The sequence below is a fragment of the Thamnophis sirtalis genome, unplaced genomic scaffold, assembly GCF_051295495.1.
Source record: "Thamnophis sirtalis isolate CommonGarterSnake01/CBP01778 unplaced genomic scaffold, rThaSir2_p1.2 scaffold_4, whole genome shotgun sequence".
Classification (NCBI taxonomy): Eukaryota; Metazoa; Chordata; class Lepidosauria; order Squamata; family Natricidae; genus Thamnophis; species Thamnophis sirtalis.
The window spans coordinates 36,884,478-36,909,091 of NW_028261384.1; the positions used below are offsets into that span (position 1 = coordinate 36,884,478).

At 38.2% G+C, this 24,614-nt stretch overlaps 1 protein-coding gene across 3 annotated transcripts in view; it reads right to left on the minus strand.

Moving 5' to 3' along the window:
- Positions 1-21,840, minus strand: part of AGMO (alkylglycerol monooxygenase) — a 154,574-nt gene extending 132,734 nt beyond the window's left edge. For 2 of the 3 annotated variants that reach the window (XR_015696340.1, XM_087712754.1), the window contains exons 1-3: positions 21,619-21,840; positions 18,748-18,878; positions 8,591-8,742 (exon numbers count right to left, since the gene is read on the minus strand). Coding sequence is in view for 2 of the 3 variants with exons in the window: in XM_087712754.1 (XP_087568880.1) it covers positions 8,591-8,742; positions 18,748-18,878; positions 21,619-21,744 (409 nt within the window). In the remaining variant the exon portion in view is untranslated. The remainder of the gene's footprint in view (positions 1-8,590; positions 8,743-18,747; positions 18,879-21,618) is intronic. The other variant, XM_014076208.2, reaches the window with a different exon arrangement.
- Positions 21,841-24,614: the final 2,774 nt, after the last annotated feature.

Here is a 24,614-nt window from a genome sequence, read left to right on the forward strand (position 1 = left end):
ATAATTTGGGAGTCTTCTAACACTTCTTAGGCTTGCTGCATGTGCAAGAAGAAAATGGAAGTTGTATCTAGAAAGACCTTCACTTGTCTTTGATTGAAGTATTAATTGCTTTGGTGATGGTACTTCATGCATTGATCCCAAAGCAGTTGGACTGCTGTAATGTGCTGTGTTGGGCAGTCTTTGGAGGCAACTCAGAAGCTTAAGGTGGTCCAGAATGCTGCAACTAGACTGCTGACATATCATTCCTATCGCTATGGGCTAACTGTAATTCTAAAATTGTTACATTTGTTATCAATTTGTTTCAGGACCCAATTGAGAATTGTATCATCAATACTAAAGAAATGCTTTAGTATTAATGGGGAAACACATATTTTTGAATAAAAACATTTTGGCCTCTGAAAACCTGCTTTAATGTATAAGGACCAGAGTTAACAGCACAAAATTTAATTTAAACATCCATAGCAAAAACAAATGTTATATAGCATAACATGTAATACTGCAAGAATAGCACCAGGATATTATCTTGAAGCCATCCTGTTAAGTTGAATACTTGGGGAATACTGAGCTGGAGATCTTAAGAAGACTTGCTGAAAAATCTCTTCAGAGATGATTTATGACAAAGAGAAAGAAGAGTTTTTGTTTGGATTGGATTTTATTTAATTGAGTTTTTGTAATTTTGTTTTGCATTATTTATCTTTATTTTTAGCTACTTTTTCCTAACTTCAGCTTGAAGATCAAATTCTGGTCATTCTTAAAGTAGATTGCAGTGTTATGAAGTATTTATTCCATTTTATAAAAATTACAGTTTATGTAATGGGTCAGTTACTCAGTATCTTTAGGTGAAAGGAGGTTGAGGTTTATTGGACTTATATGCCTCATAAATCGGGATGACGGGAACCAGAGCCACTCAGTCTTGGAGGGATTGAGCTTGAGCCTGTTCATCCCTATCCAGATCCGTACAGCCTCCAGGCATCGGAACATCACGTCGAGGGCATCGTTTGGGTGGTTTGGGGTAGAGATGAAAAGTTGGATATCATCAGCATTGATGATACCGTACCCCATAACCACGGATGATCTCGCCCAGCGGTTTCATGTATATGTTGAACAGGAGAGATGAGAGAACCGACCCCTGGGCCACCCCACAAGTGAGGCGCCTCGGGGTTGATCTCTGCCCTCCAGTCAACATGAACTGCAATTGATCCAACAGGTAGGAGGAGAACCACCACAAAATGTGCCCCCCACTCCCAACCTCCCGAGTCATTGCAATAGGATACCGAGAGGTGTAATAGGACCAGGACAGAGGAACAACCCCTGTCCCGGGCCTGCCAGAGACCATCAACCAACGTGACAAATGCTGTTTCCGTGCTGTACCCGGGCCTGAAACCTGACTGAAATGGATCTAGATAGGCAGCTTTGTCCAGGTACTGGGGAAGTTAACATGCTACCACGCTCTTGACAACCTTTTCTACAAAGCGAAGGTTAGAGACTGGACGATAGTTGGCTAAAGAGACTGGGTTCAGGGAAGACTTCTTAAGGAGTGGCTTCACCACCGCCTTCTTCAAGGCGGTGGGAAAGAACCTCTCTCTCAATGAAGCGTTGGTAATTGCCTGGAGCCAGCCTCGTATCACCTCCCGGGAAGCCGAAATTAATCAAGAGGGACACGGGTCCAACACACACAAGTGGCAGCACTGAGTCTTCCCATAATCCTGTCCATCCTCTCGGGAGTCACAAGGTCACAGGGAAAGGATGGACTTGTAACTGTAAAATCTTTAGTGTTACAAAAATCCATAGAAAATATTCTTCTATTATAATATCTCCACATTTTCAGGTAATGATTCATTATATATGATTCAGTTTTCTAGATATCTTTGTCTCTATTTTATTCATAATTATTTCAACAATAATCAGATTACATCATTCCGCTTTAATAATTGCTTAAAACGGAATATTTTTCTAGCCACAAGTCTTTATTTGCCAAAATTTTCAATTTTGTGGTGCTTATCAATAGTTTAGAGCAGTGTCCCGCAACCTTTTGGGTATTAGGGAGCGGTTCCAAGGAAAGAGTTTTCTGGGTAATTTTGCGTACAGATGAGATTTCACTTGTTTGTGTGGTACAGTTTCTGGCATACATTGGCCAGACTGGTGATTGGGGACCCCTGGTTTAGAGCATTTCCAAAGATGATTAACTGAATTTATGGAAGATCAGGCTAAAAATGGGTCAGTCTGTTTAACTACCAGCTTTTGGGAAATGAAAGGAAGCTATTGTCTTCTTGTCAAATTTTAGTTTAGTTTAGTTTAGTTTAGTTTATTAGTTTTGTATGCCGCCCACTCCCGAAGGACTCCGGGCGGCTTACAATAAAAAGGGAAGGGGGATAAATAAGACAATACAACAATTTAAAATAAAACAACATTCACAATTAAAGTGGGGCGGGATACTTCAACAGCCCCAGGCCTGCCGGAACAGCCAGGACTTAATAGCTTTACGGAAGGCCGGGAGGGTAGTAAGGGTCCAGATCTCAACGGGGAGGTCGTTCCAGAGGGTCGGAGCTGCAACAGAGAAGGCCCTCCCCCGGGGGTCACCAGCCGGCATTGGCTGGCAGATGGAATCCGGAGAAGGCCTAGTCTGTGCAATCGAGATGGTCTTTGGGAGGTAATTGGCAGGAGGCGGTCTCTCAGGTAACCAGATCTGATGCCATGCAGGGCTTTAAAAGTAACAACTAGCACCTTGAAGCATGTCCGGAGACCAATGGGCAGCTAGTGCAGCTCGTGGAGGATAGGTGTAACGTGGGTATACCTAGGTGTACCCACAATCGCTCACGCGGTGCGTTCTGGACTAACTGAAGTCTTCGAACACTCTTCAGGGGCAGCCCCATGTAGAGCGCATTACAGTAATCCAGTCTTGAGGTGACGAGGGCATGAGTGACTATCCGAAGGGCCTCCCGGTCCAGGTAGGGTTGCAATTGGTGCACCAGGCGAACCTGGGCAAAGGTCCCCCTGGTCACAGCTGACAAGTGATGTTCTAACGTCAGCTGTGGATCCAAGAGGACTCCCAAATTGCGAACCCTCTCTGAGGGGCGAATAATTTCACCCCCCCAGGCTAAGGGATGGAATAGCTGGACCATTTTTGGGAGGGAGCATCAATAGCCACTCGGTCTTGTCGGGATTGAGTGCAAGCTTGTTCATTCCCATCCACACCCTAACAGCCTCCAGACACTGGAACATCACTTCTACTGCTTCACTGAGTTGGCACGGGGCGTACAGATACAGTTACGTGTCGTCCGCATATTGGTGGTATTTAATCCCGTGCCGTCGTATGATCTTACCCAGGGGCTTCATGTAGATGTTAAATAGGAGCGGGGACAGGACCGAACCCTGCAGCACCCCATAATTGAGGGGTCTAGGGGTCGACCTCTGCCCTCTGACCGACTGCGACCTGTCTGAGAGGTAGAGGGAGAACCACCATAGGACGGTGCCTCCCACGCCCACCTCCCGTAGCCGTCGCAAAAGGATACCATGGTCGATGGTATCAAAGGCCACTGAGGGGTCAAGGAGCACTAGGATAGATGAGTGACTCCTATCCCTGGCTCGCCAGAGATCATCGATCAGTGCGACCAAAGCAGTTTCCGTGCTGTAACCAGGCCTGAAACCGGACTGAAAGGAATCCAGATAATTGGTTTCATCCAAGGACCTCCGGAGTTGAAAGGCCACCATTTTCTCAACAACCTTCCCTACGAAGGGGAGGTTGGAGACTGGATGTTAGTTACTTAAAATGCTGGGTCCAGAGAAGGCTTCTTCAGGAGGGGTCTCACCACCGCATCCTTTAGGAGGAGCGGGAAGGATCCCTCCCGGAGAGAGGTGTTAACTGTCCTCTGGATTCAGCCACGTGTCACCTCCTTACTGGTCGAGACCCGCCAGGAGGGGCACGGGTCCAGTATACAGGTGGAGGCACTCACCACTCCCATGGCCTTGTCCACTTCCTCAGGAGCGACAAGTTGAAACTTGCTCCATAAAATCCGCTCAAGACCTTCCCCCGATACCTTGGCTAGTACCGTGCAATTGGAGTCCAGATCTGTCCAAATCCGAGCGACTTTATCCATTAGAAACTGAACAAATTCCTCAACTCTACCTTGTAAAGGGTCGTCCGCCTCCCTCCCTTTCAGGAGGGCGCGGGTTATTCTAAACAAGGCGGCTGAGCACGATTCAGCAGATGCAATAAGAGCGGCAAAATGCGCACATTTCGCCGCCCATATTGCCACAAGATAGGTCCTGATATAGGCTCTCATCAGTGCTCGGTCTGACTCGGAGTTACTGGCCCTCCAGCAGCGCTCTAGGCATCTCTTTTGGCGCTTCATCTCCCGGAGTTCCTCGGTAAACCAAGGAGCCCTCCTGGATCCGTAACCTCAGAGAGGCCGCAAAGGTGCAATCCAGTTAAGAGCCCCCACCGCCACTGTATTCCAGGCAGTGACTAAGGACTCCACCAGACTGTGTGCGAGAGCGTCAGGTATTTCTCCAAGTGCCGTCTGAAATCCCATAGGGTCCATCAGGCTCCTGGGGTGGAACCACCTAATCGGTTCCCCCTCCCTACAGTGGGGGATTGGTTTCCGAAAGTCAAGCCTCAGTAGGGAGTGATCAGACCATGACAAGGGCAAGATCTCAATGCCTTTTCAAATCTAGATCACGTCTCCACTGCTCCGAGAGGAATACGAGGTCAAGGGTGTGACCCGCTGAGTGAGTCGGACCCCGAATTACTTGGGTCAAGTCCATGGCAGTCATGGAAGCCATGAACTCCTGCGCCCCATCAGAGTGCTCACCGAGCGAAGGCAGGTTGAAATCCCCCAGCACCATAAGCCTGGGGACCACCATAAGCCAGCTCGGCTACTGACTCGAGGAGCGAGGGGAGGACTGTTGCAATGCTGTTGGGAGGTAGGTACGTTAACAACAAGCCCACTTGACCCTCAAGGTCCAACTTCACCAACAGGGACTCACACCCAACAAGCTCTGGAACAGGGATCCTACGAGGAACTAATGGCTCTCGGATGATGACAGCCACTCTCCCACCCCTTCACTGGGGTCGCAGCTGATGGAGCACCTGAAACCCTTCTGGGCACATTTCAGTGGGGGACTCCTCCCTCCGGGCCTAGCCAGGTTTCAGTAATACATGCCAGGTCTGCCCCCTCATCTAATATTAGATCCCGGACGAGGGGAGCTTTGTGAACCACAGACCTGGCATTTAGCAACAACAGCCTGAGACCAGGGCCCTGACAACTCTTGCCATCTGGTCCTGGAGTGGAGCTAACAGGGCCGGAAGGGGGGATCACTGTGACGTAGTGAAACCTCCTTCCCCAGTAATGGCTAGCCCTGAAGTTCCCATCATGCCTGCCCCTCCCCGTAATAACCGTAATGCTCTGGCCCACCCCCGCACCCGTAGACCCCATTTCCCCTCTCACAGCCTCCGCTCCCTCCAGCAGGCGATTTATATCAATCATTCTAGGACGGGAGGTAGGCCTCGGCCCCCTACCACTTCTGCAATAGCACTCAATGGAGGAGGCGCCAGGCTGTACTTTTTGTGAATCTTCCTGGCTATTATAAAAGATTAAACAGAATGGAGATAGCAAAGCTTTTATACTCTGCTATTATTTATGTTCTTATAAAAAGAGTATTATTTCAAGAGTGTTTTCCAGACTGTATACAAATATGATGGAACAAGCTTGTTCCACTTGCTAACTGGAATCCATCCAGTGATACAGGTTGAAAGCAAAAAACCAGACATCTGGATATGATCCTCTCCAATTGAGAGACAGAATATATACAGTGTTCAATTTGTGCTTCTTTCTATGCTCAGTATATTATTATGTTCTTTCCTCGACCCCGCATTGATAGGAAAATAAGGAAATGGCAAGATGAGCTGCTTTTGTTAGTCTTCATCATAGTTTTTTAAAAAGGCAATAAAAAAGAAATACTTGAAGAAATAATGTTGCCACTGTCATATTACTTTGTTGGAATCTTTAAAAGATCACACTGGATACAACAAAGTTATATAACTGAAACAAAGACTTTCATAACTTTCAGCTTTCAAGGCACTTTTGCTACACAGGATAGATTTTCCTTCTGTTAGAATGAGCTTGGAGGACAGAATTTTGTGTTCGGTATGATATATATTCATATATCTTGGTATGAATGTTATTCTTCCCAAAATGAAAATCAGAAGGACAAATCTATTGCTGTTGTTTATGAAGCATATCCCCAGTCTCTCTCACACCCACACACCAAACTTGGCTACTTCTTATGATGAATATTCCTCTCCTCATTATATTATTGTCTCATCTCCATGCATTTCCTGACATCCCACCCACCCTCTCCCTAAATCAAGTTCCTCCCCATAGCATTGCTATATGTCAGATTACCTCCTTCCTCTTCTACTTAACTCAGAAACTCCCGACCTTCTACTCGCCTGGTTCTGACACCATCCTGTTTTATCAATCATCAGAAACAATACCTATTTACAGTATTGGTATTAAACTGGAATAGATAAATAATGATATGATTGTAAATCTGAATTGTTATGACACAAAATATTTGTAGCCAGATGACGCACTTTTAATGGACGATGGATTGTTTATATTACGTTAAAATAAAAACTTTAAAAAAATCAGAAAGACTATTCTATTCTTCCATTAATGCATTAATTTAACATACGTTCCCATTATTTTTCAAAGGCTGTTCCAATGTTTTCCACATACAAAATCTAATAATATTAATTGTTATATAAAGAAAATTCCAATTCATCCCACTAATTTGAAGCAACCAAGTAGATTCTATAGAGAAGTACCGCCATTTACTGCATTGACTTAATTTTCTGATATCAGCAAAGTTACAAACTATTTAATCCATGTACGAAAAATCCGACAACAAAAACCTTAGATACTTAGAGCAGGGATTTCAAACTCAAGTCCCAGGGTTGGATTCAGTCCATGGGGTGCTTCGATCTGACCTGCGGGGTCCCCTGGAAACAGAAAAGAACCTAGCCACAGTGCCTCTACCAGTGAAAACAGAGCTCCCGTGGCCTGCCGAGCTCTGTTTTCACTGGCAGAGGGTTGCAGGAGGCCATTGCAGGCAAAAATGGAATTCGAGAGACTGTTTCACTGGCTTAGTGCTCGGGCCACCACAGGCACCCCGACACCAGTGACATTGGGCCATGCCTAACCAAGCCACATCCACTCCAACCCCTGAAGTGAAACACATGTAGCACCAATGAAATCAAGTTTGACTTAGAGTATCTAAGATAATTGGCTAGATAATTGATTCAACTGATGAAAAAAGGCCCAATCTAGCTCTAAGGTGTGCATTATGAGGCACGTGTTTGCAACCTTTATATCTGCCTAAGGAACAGGCAGATAAAATGCAATGTTTTTTCCTCCTGATTATTCAAATACCTATACTGTACTAAAGATGAAAAAGTGTCAATGACAAAAGTTTTAGCTCTATCAATATCTGTCAATATCTCTGTAAGTATTTGTGATATAATCATCACATCATCCAACTGCGGCTATTGAAAACAATGTGGTTCCTTTAAGGAATCAACTTTTTAATTATTATTAAATATTTTAATTATTATTAAATATGGGTATGTCTAGTTTAATAAAAAGAAAGACTAGGGAAGACATGATAGAAGTGTTCCAATATCTCAGGGGATGCCACAGAAAAGGGAGTCAAGCTATTCTCCAAAGCACCTGAGGGCAGGACAAGAAGCAATGGGTGGAAACTAATCAAGGAGAAAAGCAACTTTCAACTAAGGAGAAATTTCCTAACAGATAAAACAATTGATCAGTGGAACAACTTGCCTCCAGAAGTTGTGAATACTCCAACACTGGAAGTGGTTAAGAAGATGTTAGGTAACCATTTATCTGAAGTGATGTATGGTTTCCTGCCTAAGCAGGGTATTGAACTAGAAGACCTCCAACGTCCCTTCCAACTCTGTTATTGTATTCTACTCTATTTAAAAAATAATATACAAAGGAAAATATAAGACATGAAAAAGTAGAGTTTGCAGCAGATATTTTCTCTTGCACCCTGATAGAGAAACATCTGCCGGTACCTAGGATTGAACTCCGAACCTTCCAAGTGGGACGTAGGCATCTTCAACTCTAGGTCACTTCGCCACTTACTAATAATACACCAGGTAAATAAAATTTTTTAAAATGACACAATAATTCTAATTTTCCAATATATTACTTATGAAATTACAGACCTTTTAAATGAAAAATTATGATTAAGCTTCAAGCTACTTGTCAACACTAATATTATATATCCAGTTAAAATTACAACATAATAATGTTAGAAATCTAGTTACCAATGTAGTTTTAATACAGATTCTATATGTAGAAAAATACAAAATTTTGACGTAGAAATAACAAATACATGTATTATATTATAATTCAAGAATTATTTTTTCTGGAAATAAAGCAACTATTTAATTAACAGCAATATAGTTCTGTTACTATTCTCTTTTCTTTCTTGGCAACCCTTCAGAAAACATCTCAAAATGTTTACCATTCTCAAAAGGAAAAAAGAAATTACATAAAAATCTTACCGTGGGCCATACGATGAAACCAATAGTATCCAAAATCTACTCCAATGAAGGTCAAAAACCATGTCCATGATGAATCCCATGGTAGTTCCAGCATTCTATAGTTGTTCCACACATAGATATATGCTGATATTTCAACACTTCGAGAAATAACACTGAAATTCAGAAACAGAAAAGGCACATTAGAGATGCATCTTCAGAGTATTTTGCTTGTAGACCTGTCTGTCAAAGTCGCATGGAAGAATCATCTCTGGAGCTAAAAATAGAGCAATTCTGTAATCTATCAAGCAAAAAAGTTTTTTTAAAGATTAAAAGATTCTGCTCATGATCAACATGGCTGCAAAATCACCAAAAGATCAAAATCCATTAGCAATTATTGCACAAATTCTTGGGTCTGAATATGATGTCTATTTATATGATAACTAACGAAAGTAAAATGACTGTAATGTTCTGACCACCTCGCTTTTATCCCAGCAAAAACCCACACTGATCAAAGTCTGATATCACTAAATTACCATTTGAGAAAAACCTCAATTTTTCTTAGTTATTATTCCAAATCCCCCAAAGCGTTGGAGATGGGAGGAAAAGGAGGGAGGGCATAAGAAGACCCTGTTTCACCCTGGCTGTCAAGGCCCACCTGTGACTCACTCATAGCTCTCTAACAGCTGGCCTGATTTTCAAACCAACATATCTGTTTAACTTCACTTTGGCAGCTGGAGAACCAACAATTTCACACAAGTTTCAATGGCAGGTGTACTTGTTCTTTGTTGAAGCAAAACACCTGGAACATGTTTAATCTTTGTAAGAGCCTTACAAAATATTATTAAAGATGTTTTTAAAAATGCAATTCACCATATTTTTGCAATTTGTAACTTGAAGTATCACCGCAAATCTTAACCTAAATTCTTAATCATTTAGAAAACTAACCAGAAAGGAACTTTAGCTGCTCTAAAGGGACTGGGAAAGAGAGGGGAAAACTCTCTCAATCCTATTTTGCCAGGATTTTTTTTTTAAAAAGACACTTTTGCCTAATATCACTTACCAGCTATTGTCCAAAATACAGTTATATACGCTTAAGACCCTGTGAATCAAGAAGACTAAAGAGTGCATGATTCTGCTTAGATTATGGCCATAGGGTGCTATTTTCTCATTTTGGCCTCATTAAGTACTATAAATGTTTTTGGAACTTATCCAGACACAGAAGAGATTATTTGATCATTGAGCTCTTTTTTCACTGGGTTGTAGCTAAAAGTAGACATGAATTATAAAGTACACATTTTACACCTGAAGTTATATAAGTCAAATTTGCATATTTTAAATCATTCACTAGTATACTAACAGGATTATTAATGGGTTAGCTTTGTCAAATATGGAAATTAATTTACAATGGCTTTATCTGGGAAGAACATTTACCAAAGTCAAAAGCAACATTTATTAAATCTAACTCTTTAAATCTCCCTTTTCCTTCTTGAGAAAACTAATTAAGAATATATTTAATCTGAACTTTGCTGGTAATTGTACTCATTGCAAATGAAACTTTAAGATATAGTCTATTTGTAGTCTGACAAATTCTCACTGAAAAACAGTGGAAATATTAATTAATTTATTCATTCCCATTTGATTTCAAAATTTCTCTATTTTGAACAAAAATTCATCAAAAATGACTTCTGCATGTGAAAGACCCAATTACATAGAAATATGCATTAACTGTTATTAATTTTAGAGGACAACTACTGAAAATGTGATATTATGAATTAATAACAATCAGCCAATTTTAAATATTCAAAAATATGTCAAAAGATAAATATCTACAGTATAATGAAATTCAAAGCAAGATAATTGAAATCTTAATTTATTTATATATTTTATATATAATTTATAAAATAATGTTGTAAACAGTAAAACAATAAATTATTGATATCTCTTAAATTTTCATATGCACATCAAGTACCAAAGGTTAACTGAAATCTGTCAAGCTAAACACACAGAAATACAGGAACATGTGAAATATGTATGTCCTATAACAAGGACTATATCAAATAAAGATAGAAGAGGATGTGTAAGGTGCTTGTCAAACCTCACATTGGAAAAGGAAAACAACTTGTCTTAAATTTAAAGTCTCTTATATTTTTCTGAACAGCTGCATAGGCAGTGACATATAATGGTCATAGTTTCTCCCCATTCTGCTTTTACATTTTATTATATAGTCAAACAGTCCAGAAGATGCTGGAAAAAGTGAGAAAGATCTGGGAGTTTTACTCCCTGTCTTCACTCAGCACTACAAGTATGATCATTTTTAATATCCAAACAGTTATAAATTTATCTGTTTGCTAACAGTATCTTGGAAAGCTGTTAGAACATTTTCCTGTGTTAAGTTCTTATTTACAGGATGTAAAACTAATAATTTGACAACGCTTCTTCACCCTGAAAAGTATTACACTGGAAAAAGCCTGAAATATCTCACACATAAGAGATAAAATCTCAACATCTAAAATATCAGCCTGAACCTAAAGTGAAAACTCAAATATTTTTCCAAGTATTTGTTTTCCTATCCAATACTTTACATGTGTTTGTTTAAGTACAAACAAGAGTTCCTAATAGCTTAAATAATTGACCATATTTTAAAAAAATAGTTAAAATCATTATGCAATGTTGTACCATATTTAGGAAATCTTATATTATTCACAATTGTTTATTTGTAGCACATTATTAATGTTAGTAGCATTTTACATATTGTAACAAATTGTTTCTCCTAATTAATTGGAAATCTAATTTTATTAATCATTTTATTGTTTTCTTTTGAAATATTTAGGAAAAATAAATTTAACTGAATATTGATATAGTGCACACACTACATTTTGGATTTACATAAAAAGTTAAAATATACATGTTACTGTAAATACAGTATCTTCAAAAAAAGTTTGGTGAATGATAACTTTACCAGGTTAAACAAATTGTAGTGGTGGAAAAACAAATGGTTAATAATTAATCAAGACAGCCAATGAAACTTTATTGAAATAAATTCAGAAATAAAGCTAGTTACAGAAATATAATATAACTATGACTACTACAAGCAATATGAAATGAAACTAGAAACTTTGAAAACTAAAGCATTCCATAGGCATTGTTTGAACAATATTGAAGGAAAATTGGACAGTGCCTGAATATAGCAATTGTTTAGGAATGGAAGAAAAGAGAGGGATTTTTTTTGCTACTGAAGAACAAGCCATATGCACAAATGTTAATTAACCCAAAAGAGAAAATACTAGTTTGGAGAGTAAATGTTTAGATGCATGGTGACACAGTTCACCATTTAATAACTAAATGCAGTAAAATCCAGACTTGTTACAAAAATAGGCATGATTGAGTTAGCAAAATATTGCATTAGCATTTATGTAGAAAACCAACATTACTTTCATATTACTTGCAATATGAATTCATGGAAAGTCACTGAATATAATAGATTATGAGTTCTTACAATCCAGAGTGATTGGTACTTGGAATATAACACATTAACTTTACTGTCACTGAAAAGAACTCTGATTGCTTTCTCAATGAAGCCATTTCAAAAGACAGTTAAGTTGAAGACAAGGAGTAGAAAACCTTTTTAAAATACTGGTATGTATAAACAGCTTGCAAACATTTGGGAGACAGTTAATTGTTTTTGGGTCATTAGGTATAATACAACAAGGACTTAGAAAGAATTTGGACTGTCTAAATTTAGAAAAACTATGGTAATGATACGCCAACTCCAAACATTAGCACATTTGGCACCTCAAAGATAATTAGCATTACAGATAGTCCTTGTTTAGTGATGGCAACCCTGGAAAATCCCAATTTCATCATTAAGCAGGATTGCCGGTCATTAAATGAATACCTGCCAACTTTCAACAAGCAAAGTCAAGCAGACTGATCTGTCAGTAAACGCCTGCCTCAGCCCAATGCAAATACCAAACATAATGGCTGCTGGGATAGGTAAGCTCCCATATGTTCTATTATCCAACTATCCTTCACTATCTTCTTTCTCCTGTTTGTGATAAGGCAAGGCCAGGTTAACCTTTTGTGAAGCCACAATTATCTAGCACAGCACATTGTCAAAGCTGAATCCTGGTCCTCCATTAAAGTGGAAAAGCTGCAGGTGCCCTAGATCCAGCCACCATTGCCATCCTGAAGTCTCTATCAGCAGGCTTGCAAGGATTCAAAAATAAAGGCTCATGCACACAGCCTGTACACCTCAACAGCAAGAAGAAAGAATTGTCAAAAATCAGCTGCTGTCTTAATGACAAAGAGCACAATCCTGTACAGGATTAGTGACTGAAGAGTACAGGAGCCAAAGGGCAGAGAAGGGGAAGAGATAAATAGCCTGTGGTTTTTGAAGTACATTCTGTAGTCATGCAAAGGCTGCCAAGTGCCTGATATTTCATCAAGTGACCACAGGAGCACTCCAACAGGTATTACTTCAAGGATCAAGCATTAATATCCTTTGTTCAACACTGTTGCAAAGTCAAAGAGTTAACAAACAAATGATTATAGTTATAACTTTAAGCCTACTTCTACCTGAATAAAAAGCTATTGGTATATGAAACATCAACAGGCAAATTATTTTCAGTTAATAACCAGATTTTTTTTTTAAAAAAGAAAAAAATATTTTAATCTTCATCGTTCTGGCCTCTAATCACAGGGCTGCATTTGAGATTAAGTCTAAAGATGCAAAATTGCTTTAAGAAATATAGATGCTGTGAATAGTAGAGTAGCAGAACACACTATATGGAAACTGGGCGTGTGCACAGAACAATTTGGTGCCTGCCAGAACCCATATTTCACCACTATTATTCCCACTGAATATGGAAAAAATATTTTAAACCACACAAGATCTCCCCAAATATGGGAAGCCAGATGTGGAAGGCAACCATGCAAACCCAGTAAAAGACACAGCTGCTTTATGTACTTGCAAACAGGTGGTATGCGCACACTAATATTTTACTTTTTGAATATACATGTTCACACAGTATTGCTCTCCACATGTTATTAGATTTGATTTCCCATCCTCTCTGATCACTACTATACACTCAAACATACAAGACTGAATCCCAGAAACATCTGGGGTCCCACAGGATTCCCATCTCTGGCTTTTCTCCAAAAGGATATTGGCAAAGCAACAGAAAATGTTTCCTAAATTAGGGACATAAATTATTTCCACAGTCCTATATTCTTTCTTTGAAATAAATAGGATATTACTTCAGATATAAAATATTTTTAAAACACATATTTATTAAGATTATGTCCCAAACCTATTCCATTGTTGTTATGCTTATGTTTTACTAATTCAGCAAATGAAAATTAACAATATTTTATACATATACATACATACATACATACATACATACATACATACATACATACATACATATATATATATATATATAATATTATATAGCATATATATAGCATATATATAGCTTATATATAGCATATATCCTAAGAGAATTCCATTCCTTGTTCTTTGGGGAGGGAGGCACTGTTAAAGTAAGTTCTTCACTGTTTATGGCAAGTTTTATAATTTGTTCTTCCACAAAAAAAAGCATTCAGAACAATATATGTGCATGCATTTTGTAGAAGGTTGTGTTTGTTTATTTTCTCTCATGTAAGTCTGATCATAAAATATGATCCTGTCTTAATTATGATACTTCTGTCTTAATGGCTTGTCTTTACTATTTCTTAAGGGTCAAAGGGATGGGACACAACCTGATCTCAAGGAAGAAAAAAAAAATCTTTATCCAGTATTCATTGCTGCACTTTTGTAGGGTATGCAACTCCCTCCATTTGTTACGCCATATAAGATGGGCAGATTTTGCCTGAGCTATCTAACCTTTACTTAAATAAAAGGAAAGTGGCAACCATATGCATATGAAGATTACTATATAAAGCCTATCTAATCAAGAATCAATCAAAAAGTCAGGCATACTTTTTGTAAACCTGGCCATAATAGTAGAGCTAAGTTTTGCTACAAAAATATTGTAAGTTCAAAACAGTTTAATAATATTACTGCCTACGCATACACAGGGGAAGCAAACAAGGATATTGATAATGGTAGGTTATTGATGATGATGATGATGATGATGATGATGATGATGATGATGATGATGGAGGAGGAGGAGGAGGAGGAGAACCTACACTCTTACAGATATATACAGTACCTTTCCTCTGAAGATACCAATGTTGGGCCCTGAGACAAATAAAATCATTAAAGTGATAGAGTTCATTTCTAATATTTTTCTTCAATAAAATATTTATATTCTCATGAACAATTTTGAAGGATTTTGTCATATAACTTATTTGTGAATCAAAATAAGAAAAAAAGTAAACATTATGTTCGATTCAGCTGATTTACTAAAAGTATATTAAGTACTACAGCAGCCCAAATGTTATTTCCTTTCTAAGCCGGAAACCACTTTTTCATATTCTTCCAATGAGCGCAAAAAAGTTTTTAATTTATTCTATACCTGGAACTCTGCTTTATCTACTAAGTAAATGTGTTAATGACAAATTTTCTAAGAATGTCACAAATTTCAACTGCTACCTTAAAAAAATGAAAATTAATCTTAGAGGAAGATACTATCAATAGCACGTTAATCTGGCCCTCAGCTGTTAATGATTTACACTGCCATGTCCCTTGGTACAATGAGTTCAACTGAAATATTATTTTAACAGTTTCAGCTAGGTTACCTGAGAATGGAGTCGCTGAAAGGCATTGATGGGAATAACTATTTGTATTTTGGAGGAACAAAACATATTTTTAATTTTTAAATCTTCTTAGTTTTTTCCTATTGTTTATAATTCATTTCAAGTGCATATTAATGTTTAATCATACTAACTAGAAGAAATTAAAGAAACTTCTGCACCCAATTGCATAAACATTTGAAGCATTGCAAAAGTTTATGCACTTAGGTACTAGTATATGAAGGCAATATTTGTATATGAAGATCAACAAACAGCCATGCTGCAAACGAAGTTATAACTCGACAGCTCACAAGAAATCAGACCACATCACACACAGGCAATTTAATCAACCCAAAACCAGACCATGACATCATCAGAAGGCATCCAAACAATACCAGCACTAATGCACATCACACAAACAGTACTTGAAACCAAGGACTCTGACTCAGCAACTAAATCAGCCAATCACACAGCCCGAAATCAGATCAGGACTCAGAAAGGTATTTAAAGGCTAGTGCTTCCCTAGGCAAGCATAATCCAAAGTGCATCAAAGGTGTTTCTTTGAATGAGGATGAAACGTTTGCAACCACATCGCCAAGCTCGGAGCTCAAACCATCAACCTAACTACCAAACCGAGCTACTAATATTTAAATACATTTCAACTATAATATTTGCTGCAAATATTTCTGCATCAATGTTTAACTAGGAAACTGTATGGTAATTTGTACACTCAGCAGCATCTGTATCAATATAATTATACACGTTTCAATAAAAAGCATGATTACAGATTTCTAATAGCAGTGAAGTAGCAAACATATTTCATATTATTCAATAGACAACTTCTAAACCATAAACCTAATTGTGCCTCTTATTTCATTGTTCAGAGACGGATGAAACTAAATAAGCAGATAGAGCACACATATTTTAAGAACATAATAAATAAAATTGATTAAGTTTTTGAATAAATATGTCTCAGTAATATCCAACTGAGAATTTTAAGTGTTGTTTTATTGAGTTAGCATCATTACATATTTTTAATATTTACAAACCGTATTGTACAATAATGGTTTGCCAGATTGCTTTATTGAAACTTGTTTAATGGTGTTGGTTAAAGTGAGAAAAACTTTACATTAATACAATGATTGCAGTTTAGAGTCCAGTTATGTCTCACATTTTCTCCCTCTGTTTTATACCACTAAATGTGTGTCCTGTTCCAAGTACTGTAACTAAGTTCTATAGTTACCTGAATTACTTACTGTGTTCAAAGAACTTAATTCTGAATATATGCAGAAAAAAATGGGCATTTTCAGTGCTTGCTTTGCTTAAATCCTGCTAAATGCAACATTTTCTTCTGAGAAGGTTGTTTTGTGGTCTGCCAGCAGCCTGCAGAGCTTGCAGCAGAGTCGGACAGCGAGGAGGTTGGGGAGGAACATGGGCCAGTCCTGGAATCTGGGGAAGGCTTAGATGAGGGTGCTGCATCAGAGACAGAGAGGGGGCCATCTGGGAGTTATGTGCTGCCTCTGGAGCCTCCAGAGTCGGACAGCAGTGAGGCAGAGGAACAGGCTCCCCCTGTTCCCAGTGCACACATGCACAGAACTGCCAGAAGACAAGAACAGTTAAAACAGAAGGGATGATTTGGGAGTAAGGTTTGGAGGTAACTGGCCCCTCCCTAGGACATAAAAGCGGAGCAAAGGCACACGAACCTTTGCAGGAAGCAATTTGTTTCATGCTGGTCAGTTTGCCTTTTGAAACTCTGTTTGGATTCTTTGCTCTGTGTGGCCTTGCCAAGGTAATTCCTAATTAATTTGGCAGTGAATGAATATAATTCACAGCCATTGAAATAAAAAGAAAGTTTTTAAACCTAATTGTGTGCTTTTTACTGTATCAGGAAGCTTAGGTCAGAACAGGTTGCTTAGAATGAAATTGTAAAGTTGTCATTCTTTTAAGGAAATAATGCTTATCAAGCCATTACTTATCAAGCCATTAAGCAGAGAGATTAGACTTCAATATATCATAGAACTGCAAAGGATTTCCCAGTCAAAGGTCAGCTATCTATACTGCCTGCCAATGCAGATACTCTGCTGTAAAAAGATCAGTGATGAATGCTGCATGTCTTCACTTCATATTATTGGGGCCTACACACCTGTCTCCTGTATAATCCTATGAGTAACCCAGCAAGGCATTGAATGTTTCTACTCATGAAGGTGCAAAATAATATTTGGTTAATCAAATCATGTTTCTAACTATAATTATATTTTTAAAAAGCAATTATGTAGTCTTCTAAAAAATCAACATTAAAATATATTTTGGAAACAAAACATTTTAAATGCTTATTCACCAAGGCAACCAAAAAGTACAAGTAACATTACAGAGCAGTGATTGCTCATTCATGAGAACATAACTCAAAAAAAGCTCTTGAAGCTATTGAATCCAAATCCCTTCTTAATACAGGAATCCAACTATCCTGACATTAGATTACAGGAAGTCCTTGACTTACAACCATTCATTTAGTGACCATTCAAAGTTTCAACAGCACTGAAAAAAAATGACTAATGACCATTTTTCACACCAGGAAACTGTGTTGTTGTTGCCGAGATTCCCCTCCACTCCTTCTCTAGTTGCACATTCCTCAGATATATAATAGAACTGCAAAGGATTTCCTACTTTCCAGCCACCTGATAATTTTTCCTGCTTTTTGTTACACATTACCCAGTTTGACATTAGCAGACATTACAGTAATGAGTCTGTTTAAAGCAGAATATAACAGAACTGCTTCTTTTGTTGTGCCTTTTCAAATAACTATCTTACTGACTCATATCCAACTGTTGAACAGTTACAATTGCAATGTCCATTATTACTAAACAATTCTTATATTCTACTGATTTATTACTGAAGTTTCATTTACACTTCGTTATGCTGTTCTTAGCCCATCAACTAGTCTATAAAGATTATATTAAACTGTTTATACCTCTTAAATTATTAGAGTGAGAGCCAGTTCCCAAAAAGGTGAGAATCAAAGAGTTAAACCAGATTACTCCATTATAAAAATTAAATGTGGAAACCAATCTTTTGTTCCAAAAGACAGTGACATCTGTCACACTGCATGACCAAGATGAAGAAATAAAAGCATTTGAAACTTTTCTTCTCTATAAAAAAATACTGTATTTTATGCACACCAGTTGCTGGAATTCCTTCACGGCTTCATGATATTTGGAAATTTATTCATGTCAGTTGGTAGCAAGCCAATCGAGAGATGTCTTATCGCCCCTTTTTATCATTTGCAAATTTGGTAAAAATTACATGAGTAGATATTTGGTCATCAAAATCATTAAAAATCAAAGTTTAGGAAAAACATTAAGAAAAATTAGGAATTTCCCCTACGTTTCCATTTCCCCTCTCTAAATCTGAGTCAACTAAACTATACATCAGATTAAACTTACTCTGGAATTCTTGAGAAGACACCTGCAGAAAGAGATGCTATATCGTCACTGTGAAGGAATGAAAAATGTTTTTTCTGAGCCCACTTAATTATGACCTCCAGCAAAACCAGGGTAATGAACAAGGGAGTTGCCTAAAATGAAAGGGAACAGACATAAAAAAATAAGCATATTATGTACCCTCTGCTTTTGCTTTCCAATAATGATCTAAACTTAAACACTCATATTTTGATATCACTTCCTCTACAGCAGTGGTAGGGTCCTACCGGTTCAGCCGGTATGATATGGTGGCCTGGGTCGCTGGAACAGGCAGCAACCCAGCCCTGCCACGACCCCGAACCGGCTTCCGGGCTCTTCTGCTGTCATCGGCATGTTTCTGCAGATGCGCAGGACAGTTTTCAGTCAACTGCACATGTCCAGCAACACATGGTGCACAAAATGTCATCTCTGCAAACCATTAGTAAACCGGTTGGATCCCACCACTGCTGCTGTACAGCATTATCTGTATATCTTAATGAGTGTATCATTGTAGATAAACTGTACATATAGAGCCATAACATGTGATTACACTAATGTAATGTTTTCCAGATTGCTATGAGGATGTTCTGCACTTGGGAAGTGCACTGCACAAGTTCACTTTTAAGACATATAGTTACCACATTTAGGTATGAATCATCAGCTAACACCAAATGTTTCTTTGCTGATGGAATTGAATTATTGCAATGCATTCTGTGACAATACCCTCGAAAAAAATTCAAAAAGATTGAAAACATTGAATTTGGACTAATAAACATTTGCACTAATATTAATAAAAATTAACATATTTTAAAGTAACATGACAAAAAGGTAGCAAGCCAATCAAGAGATGCGTCTTATGCCAGTGCAGTGCTTTAATTATAAGTAATAATCCCTCTTTGCATTATATCTATACTTATAGGGATAACCTCAGATTCCATCCAGGAGGAGAAATTGAACGAAAGGCAGAACTATATTTCTACATTGTTCTAAGCCTGTGACGGCGAAACTATGGCACGCATGCCAGAGGTGGCACAGAGAGCCCTCTGTGGGCACGCATGCTGTCTCCAGCTGCTTTTCTGGTTTTTAGAGCATGCATGCACGCTGGCCAGCTGATCTTCGTGCATCCTTAGGATGCATCAGGCACGTACATATCACCTGCTCTTCGGGTTTCTGGCACTCCAGCACATATGAAGACCAACTGGCAGGAACGCATGCACATGCCGGAAACCAGAAGACCTGGCATGTGCACATCGGCCACTTGGTCTCTGAGTTTCCGGGTCTTCAGCACACATGTGTGTTCTGGTTTGGGCACTGGGTGCCGAAATGGTTTGCCATCACTGTTCTAAGCCATTGTTTGGCTTTGAAATAATAAATAAATACAATAGCAGAGTTGGAAGAGACCTTGGAAGTCTAGTCCAACTCCCTACACCACCTCAGACAAATGGCTATCCAACATCTTCTTAAAGACTTCCAATGTTGGAGCATTCACAACTTCTGGAGGCAAGTTGTTCCACTGATTAATTGCTCTAACTGTCAGGAATTTTTTCTTATTTGCTTGGGATACATCTCTTTTATTCAGAAGAAACAACAGCTCACTTTGTATTGCTGCCAGTAACATAATATATTATTTGTTTCCTTTTCATATTTTAAAGGATAGCTATAGCACTTAAACTTATAGAGTGTTTACAGTCCTCTTTAAGTGGTTTAAAGAGTCAGCATATTGCCTCCAACAATCTGGGTCCTCATTTTACCGACCTCAGAAGGATAGAAGGTTGAGTCAGCCTTGAACCTGTGAGAATCAAACTGCCATATTGCTGGCAGCCAGCAGACCGCAGAATTAGCCTGCAGTACTGCATTCTAACCACTACACTACCATGGCTCCTATACAATGTAAGACATCATACAGAGAATCACTCTTCCATTTTCCCCCAAAAATATTCTTAAAGGAAAGTTGGGCTAAGAGATTGTGACTGGGCCAAAATATACAAATGCAACCACCTCCTCCGCATTTATTTATGTTGTGACTCAAAAACCTAAGCAAAAAAGTTCACTAATCTAAGAAATGTATAAAAATAGAAAAATAATATGCTCTTCCTAACTAAAGGAGGAGTAAAAAATAAGGAGGCTATGTCTACCAGATGTACACTTATATCGTTCAAGACAGGTTCAGAATATAGCATACTTTGGAGTAGTTGCCATCGCTTAACAGGAAAGATGTCAGGATCTTTTCCAAATGTATTGCACTACTGTATAGCTTCCATCAACCTGAAGACAATGGGAGCTGCACCTCAAAAGATAAAATAAGTCTCCTTTCAGTTCAGCTTGCTTGCTGGTGACTTCATTAAACATCTTCATGTAGTTTTCTTAACACTAGTTAAGAAACACCAGGTTTTTTTTTCCTCCTGGGATATTATTTTTTAAGTGCAGCCATGAACCTAATTTTCTCGCGTTCCGCCATTCAAACCCAGCTTCTTTGGGAATCAGCTAAGATTGGCTAAAGATTACAACCTAACTCCAAAATTCACAAAAGACAGGGTCTTCTTTCAAGCGATTGGGCGATTTCATAAATACCTCCTTCCACTCGCGGAGGCGGGGGAGTTGGGGTGGGCGGAAAGAATCTAGAGAAAACACTTCCTAAATCTGAAAAAAAAAATTAGGAGGAACTTTTTCTTCCTTGCTGAGGATTCAAAAGTGAGTTTTCAAAAGTGAATTTTCAAGGTCCTGTTTTCACCCAAGACATTTGCAAACGGGCTGCGTTCTCCAAGCGCAGCGGGTTTCGCAATTGTATTGTAGCAGTTTGTTGCACAGAAAAGAGGGAGGGGGGACACTTAGAAAGGTGGGATTAGGAGCTCTCACCTTGTCCACGTAATCGGGAACTTCCTCGACGCTGCGGAAGGAGCTCTCGTTGGGGCCAAGAACGTAAAACATGGCGCGGAACTCCTGAAAAACAGAGACAGCTTGTTTAGGGGTCGTGGCTGCCATGGTTGAGGGCCTAAAACGTTTGCACCTCGGCTTCTAGAAAGTGGCGCCTCCTCTTTGAAGCGAAGCTAGAATGAGAGAGACAATCCGATGTGGCTACGGAGATATTTTAGCTCTGTCAACTGGAACAAAGTTCAATTCACAGGCTAGAAAACAATTAGTTTCGGAATGCGATTAGTTTCGCAGGGGCGGCGTGTCATCTTATGTCATAGGGAGGATTAGATTCTCGGTATAGGGAGAATTAGATTCTCGGTATTCTCTTGTACGAGGAAAGCTTTGGGATAAAATCAAAGAAATAACGTTAAGTAAATAGCGGTTTACTATCTAAACTGAATGTTGTCGGTTTGTGCCTTAATTTAATTTTAAACTGCACAAGGGAAGTATTTTAATATTTTTGCAATTATGCATTGATTTCATGGTGTTATTTTTAAAAAAATATGCTTTGCACTACTGAGCACCTATAACTAGTAATTAATTAGTTGGGGTTAGAAGGTATCTTCTGTAAATAGCACCTGGAAACACAGCTAACAGTACTGTATGGAAATTAAGACTGTCATATAAAATGCAAGGTTTCTCATTTCTCCAACATCATCTATTTTGAAGATTTGAGGTGGAGTCCCTCTGAAAATGAAATAGACTAGTGCCACAGGATGTGTCGGTAGTAATTCCCTAATGCCACATCCTTTCAAAATAATATTAACCTGTAATTTTCCCACCCATTATGGAAAGGAACATCTCACTGTGTTTCAGTAAATGGCTGAGGGATTTCTCTGTATTTGTATATTTACCATGTGATCAGAGTTTGGTGTTTTATTATTGTGATCTCAAATATGGAATTTGCTAAAGAAGAGACACACAATTTCATTGCATGAAAATGCAATGCTAAATGAAACATTCTCATGATTGGAATACTCCTTTAAGCTTCCTTCCATTTTCTTGTTGAATTTTCTTTATGGTTTTTTTTCTTTGCTCATTTTTTCTTTGCTCAGTATTGGGTATATATAGATAAACTCCATCACTGTTGGGATTATGTTATAACCCATCGTTTTTATTTCCCTGAATAAAACGTTGATCTATCTGATGATATAAATGCCAAAGCTGGGTTTGAATGGAAATTGTATCTATTTCTGTGGTCTTGGAAAATTAGTTATATTGTCCCTTTTCCTTAAAAAAGCTCCTTCACTTACTAGTCAAACTAGGATATTGGTGTTAATTTTTTCCCAATAAAAAGAATTCTTTATTGGCAAAGTATGATTGGACACGCAAGGGATTTATCTTTGGTGCATATGCTCTCATGTACATAAAAAGACAAGATACATATCTAATAATACCTATTTGTATGTACAATCATCATTCACTAAAATTTGTGGGTAATCATAGAAATCAGCGTTCCATATGAATGTTAATATTTGTTAAGATTCTTTGAGTTACAATTTAAAAATAAAGAAATGCATCTAAAAGGCTGGGATTCTCTTATTGACTAAAAGATTATTTCAGTATCCAAGGAAATTAAATTCTTAGAGGATATTAAGGAACTGATCCAATGTGATCAGCAGGCAGCTCATGTTTTTGTTTTCGCTGAAGAACTCCACCCACTCTATAACAGAAAACACCCAGAGGCTTCCTGTTTGAGTCTTCAAAACACTGCATCAACATTAAATAGGATTGGATAGGGTTAGAATGGGTTGGGCAATACCATTTGCTTTGGCAGTAATTCACTGTAAAGTGAAATTGTATCCAGATATGAGCTGAGAGTAATTTGTATGAACAAGAATTTAAGTTACATTAAATATGGGGAATAGCTTTACATAATAAAAATGTTAGATCTTTAAAAATGGACCACATTTTAGTTTAGATTTTGTAAGCAATGTAGCAATACTGCAAATTATTCCTATCTGTTGTTCATATGATAAGATTCTGCGTGTTCATTATTCCCTATGCCCTAATCTGGTGCAATAACACGATAACTGTAATTGCAAAAGAGTCCCAAGTTCATCATTACATAATCATAAAGTTGTATATGTGGGTTGCTTAAGATTTCATAACCCAGTATCTAACTTTAATCTGCACATGATTAATATTGTATCCAACAAAATATTTTGCAGATAGCGAATGACCTATTTTGCCACTTAAATAAATGATTAATCCTCATAAACAAGACCTGAAAATGTCTAAATTACCATCCCTACAGTCGGGTATACATAGTTTTGTGGAGAAAACTTTGTGCTAATTAATATTTTAAATAAGCTACATACATTTTCTTTGCAACCTGTTATCACAAATATAAAATTGGTAGGATTTGTATCTGACCATCTATTTACTAAGAAGATCTGTGTTTTCATTATTGTACAAATATTAAGCAATAAAAAAAAATCAAGTGCCACTAGTTAAAAAAAACCTAATAATAAAAACTAAAATCTTATAATGTAAAAAAGATATGTAGAACTCCAATTGCTATTAGAACAGATGTAAACATTCATGCATGATGGGAAAATTACAGGCAGGAAAGGTTTTTTTCATCCTCAGCAAAGAAGATTTGAACTTGCACTTTTAACCAGAGTTCTTCAACTAGCCATTCCAGCTGAGATTATATATTTAGCCATGAATAAGTACAATCCTTACTGCTCTTTAGAAAGCCAGATCCTGAAGATGAAACTCAAATACTTGGTCCGCCTAATGAGAAGAAAAGACTCCTGGAGAAGAGCCTAATGCTGGGAAAGATTGAGGGCAATAGAAAGAAGGGATGACAGAGAATGAAGTGGCTGGATGGAGTCACCGAAGCAGTAGGCATGAGTTTAAATTGACTCCAAAGGATAGTAGAGGACAGGAAGGCATGGAGAAAGGCATGGGGTTGCAATGGGTCAGACACAACT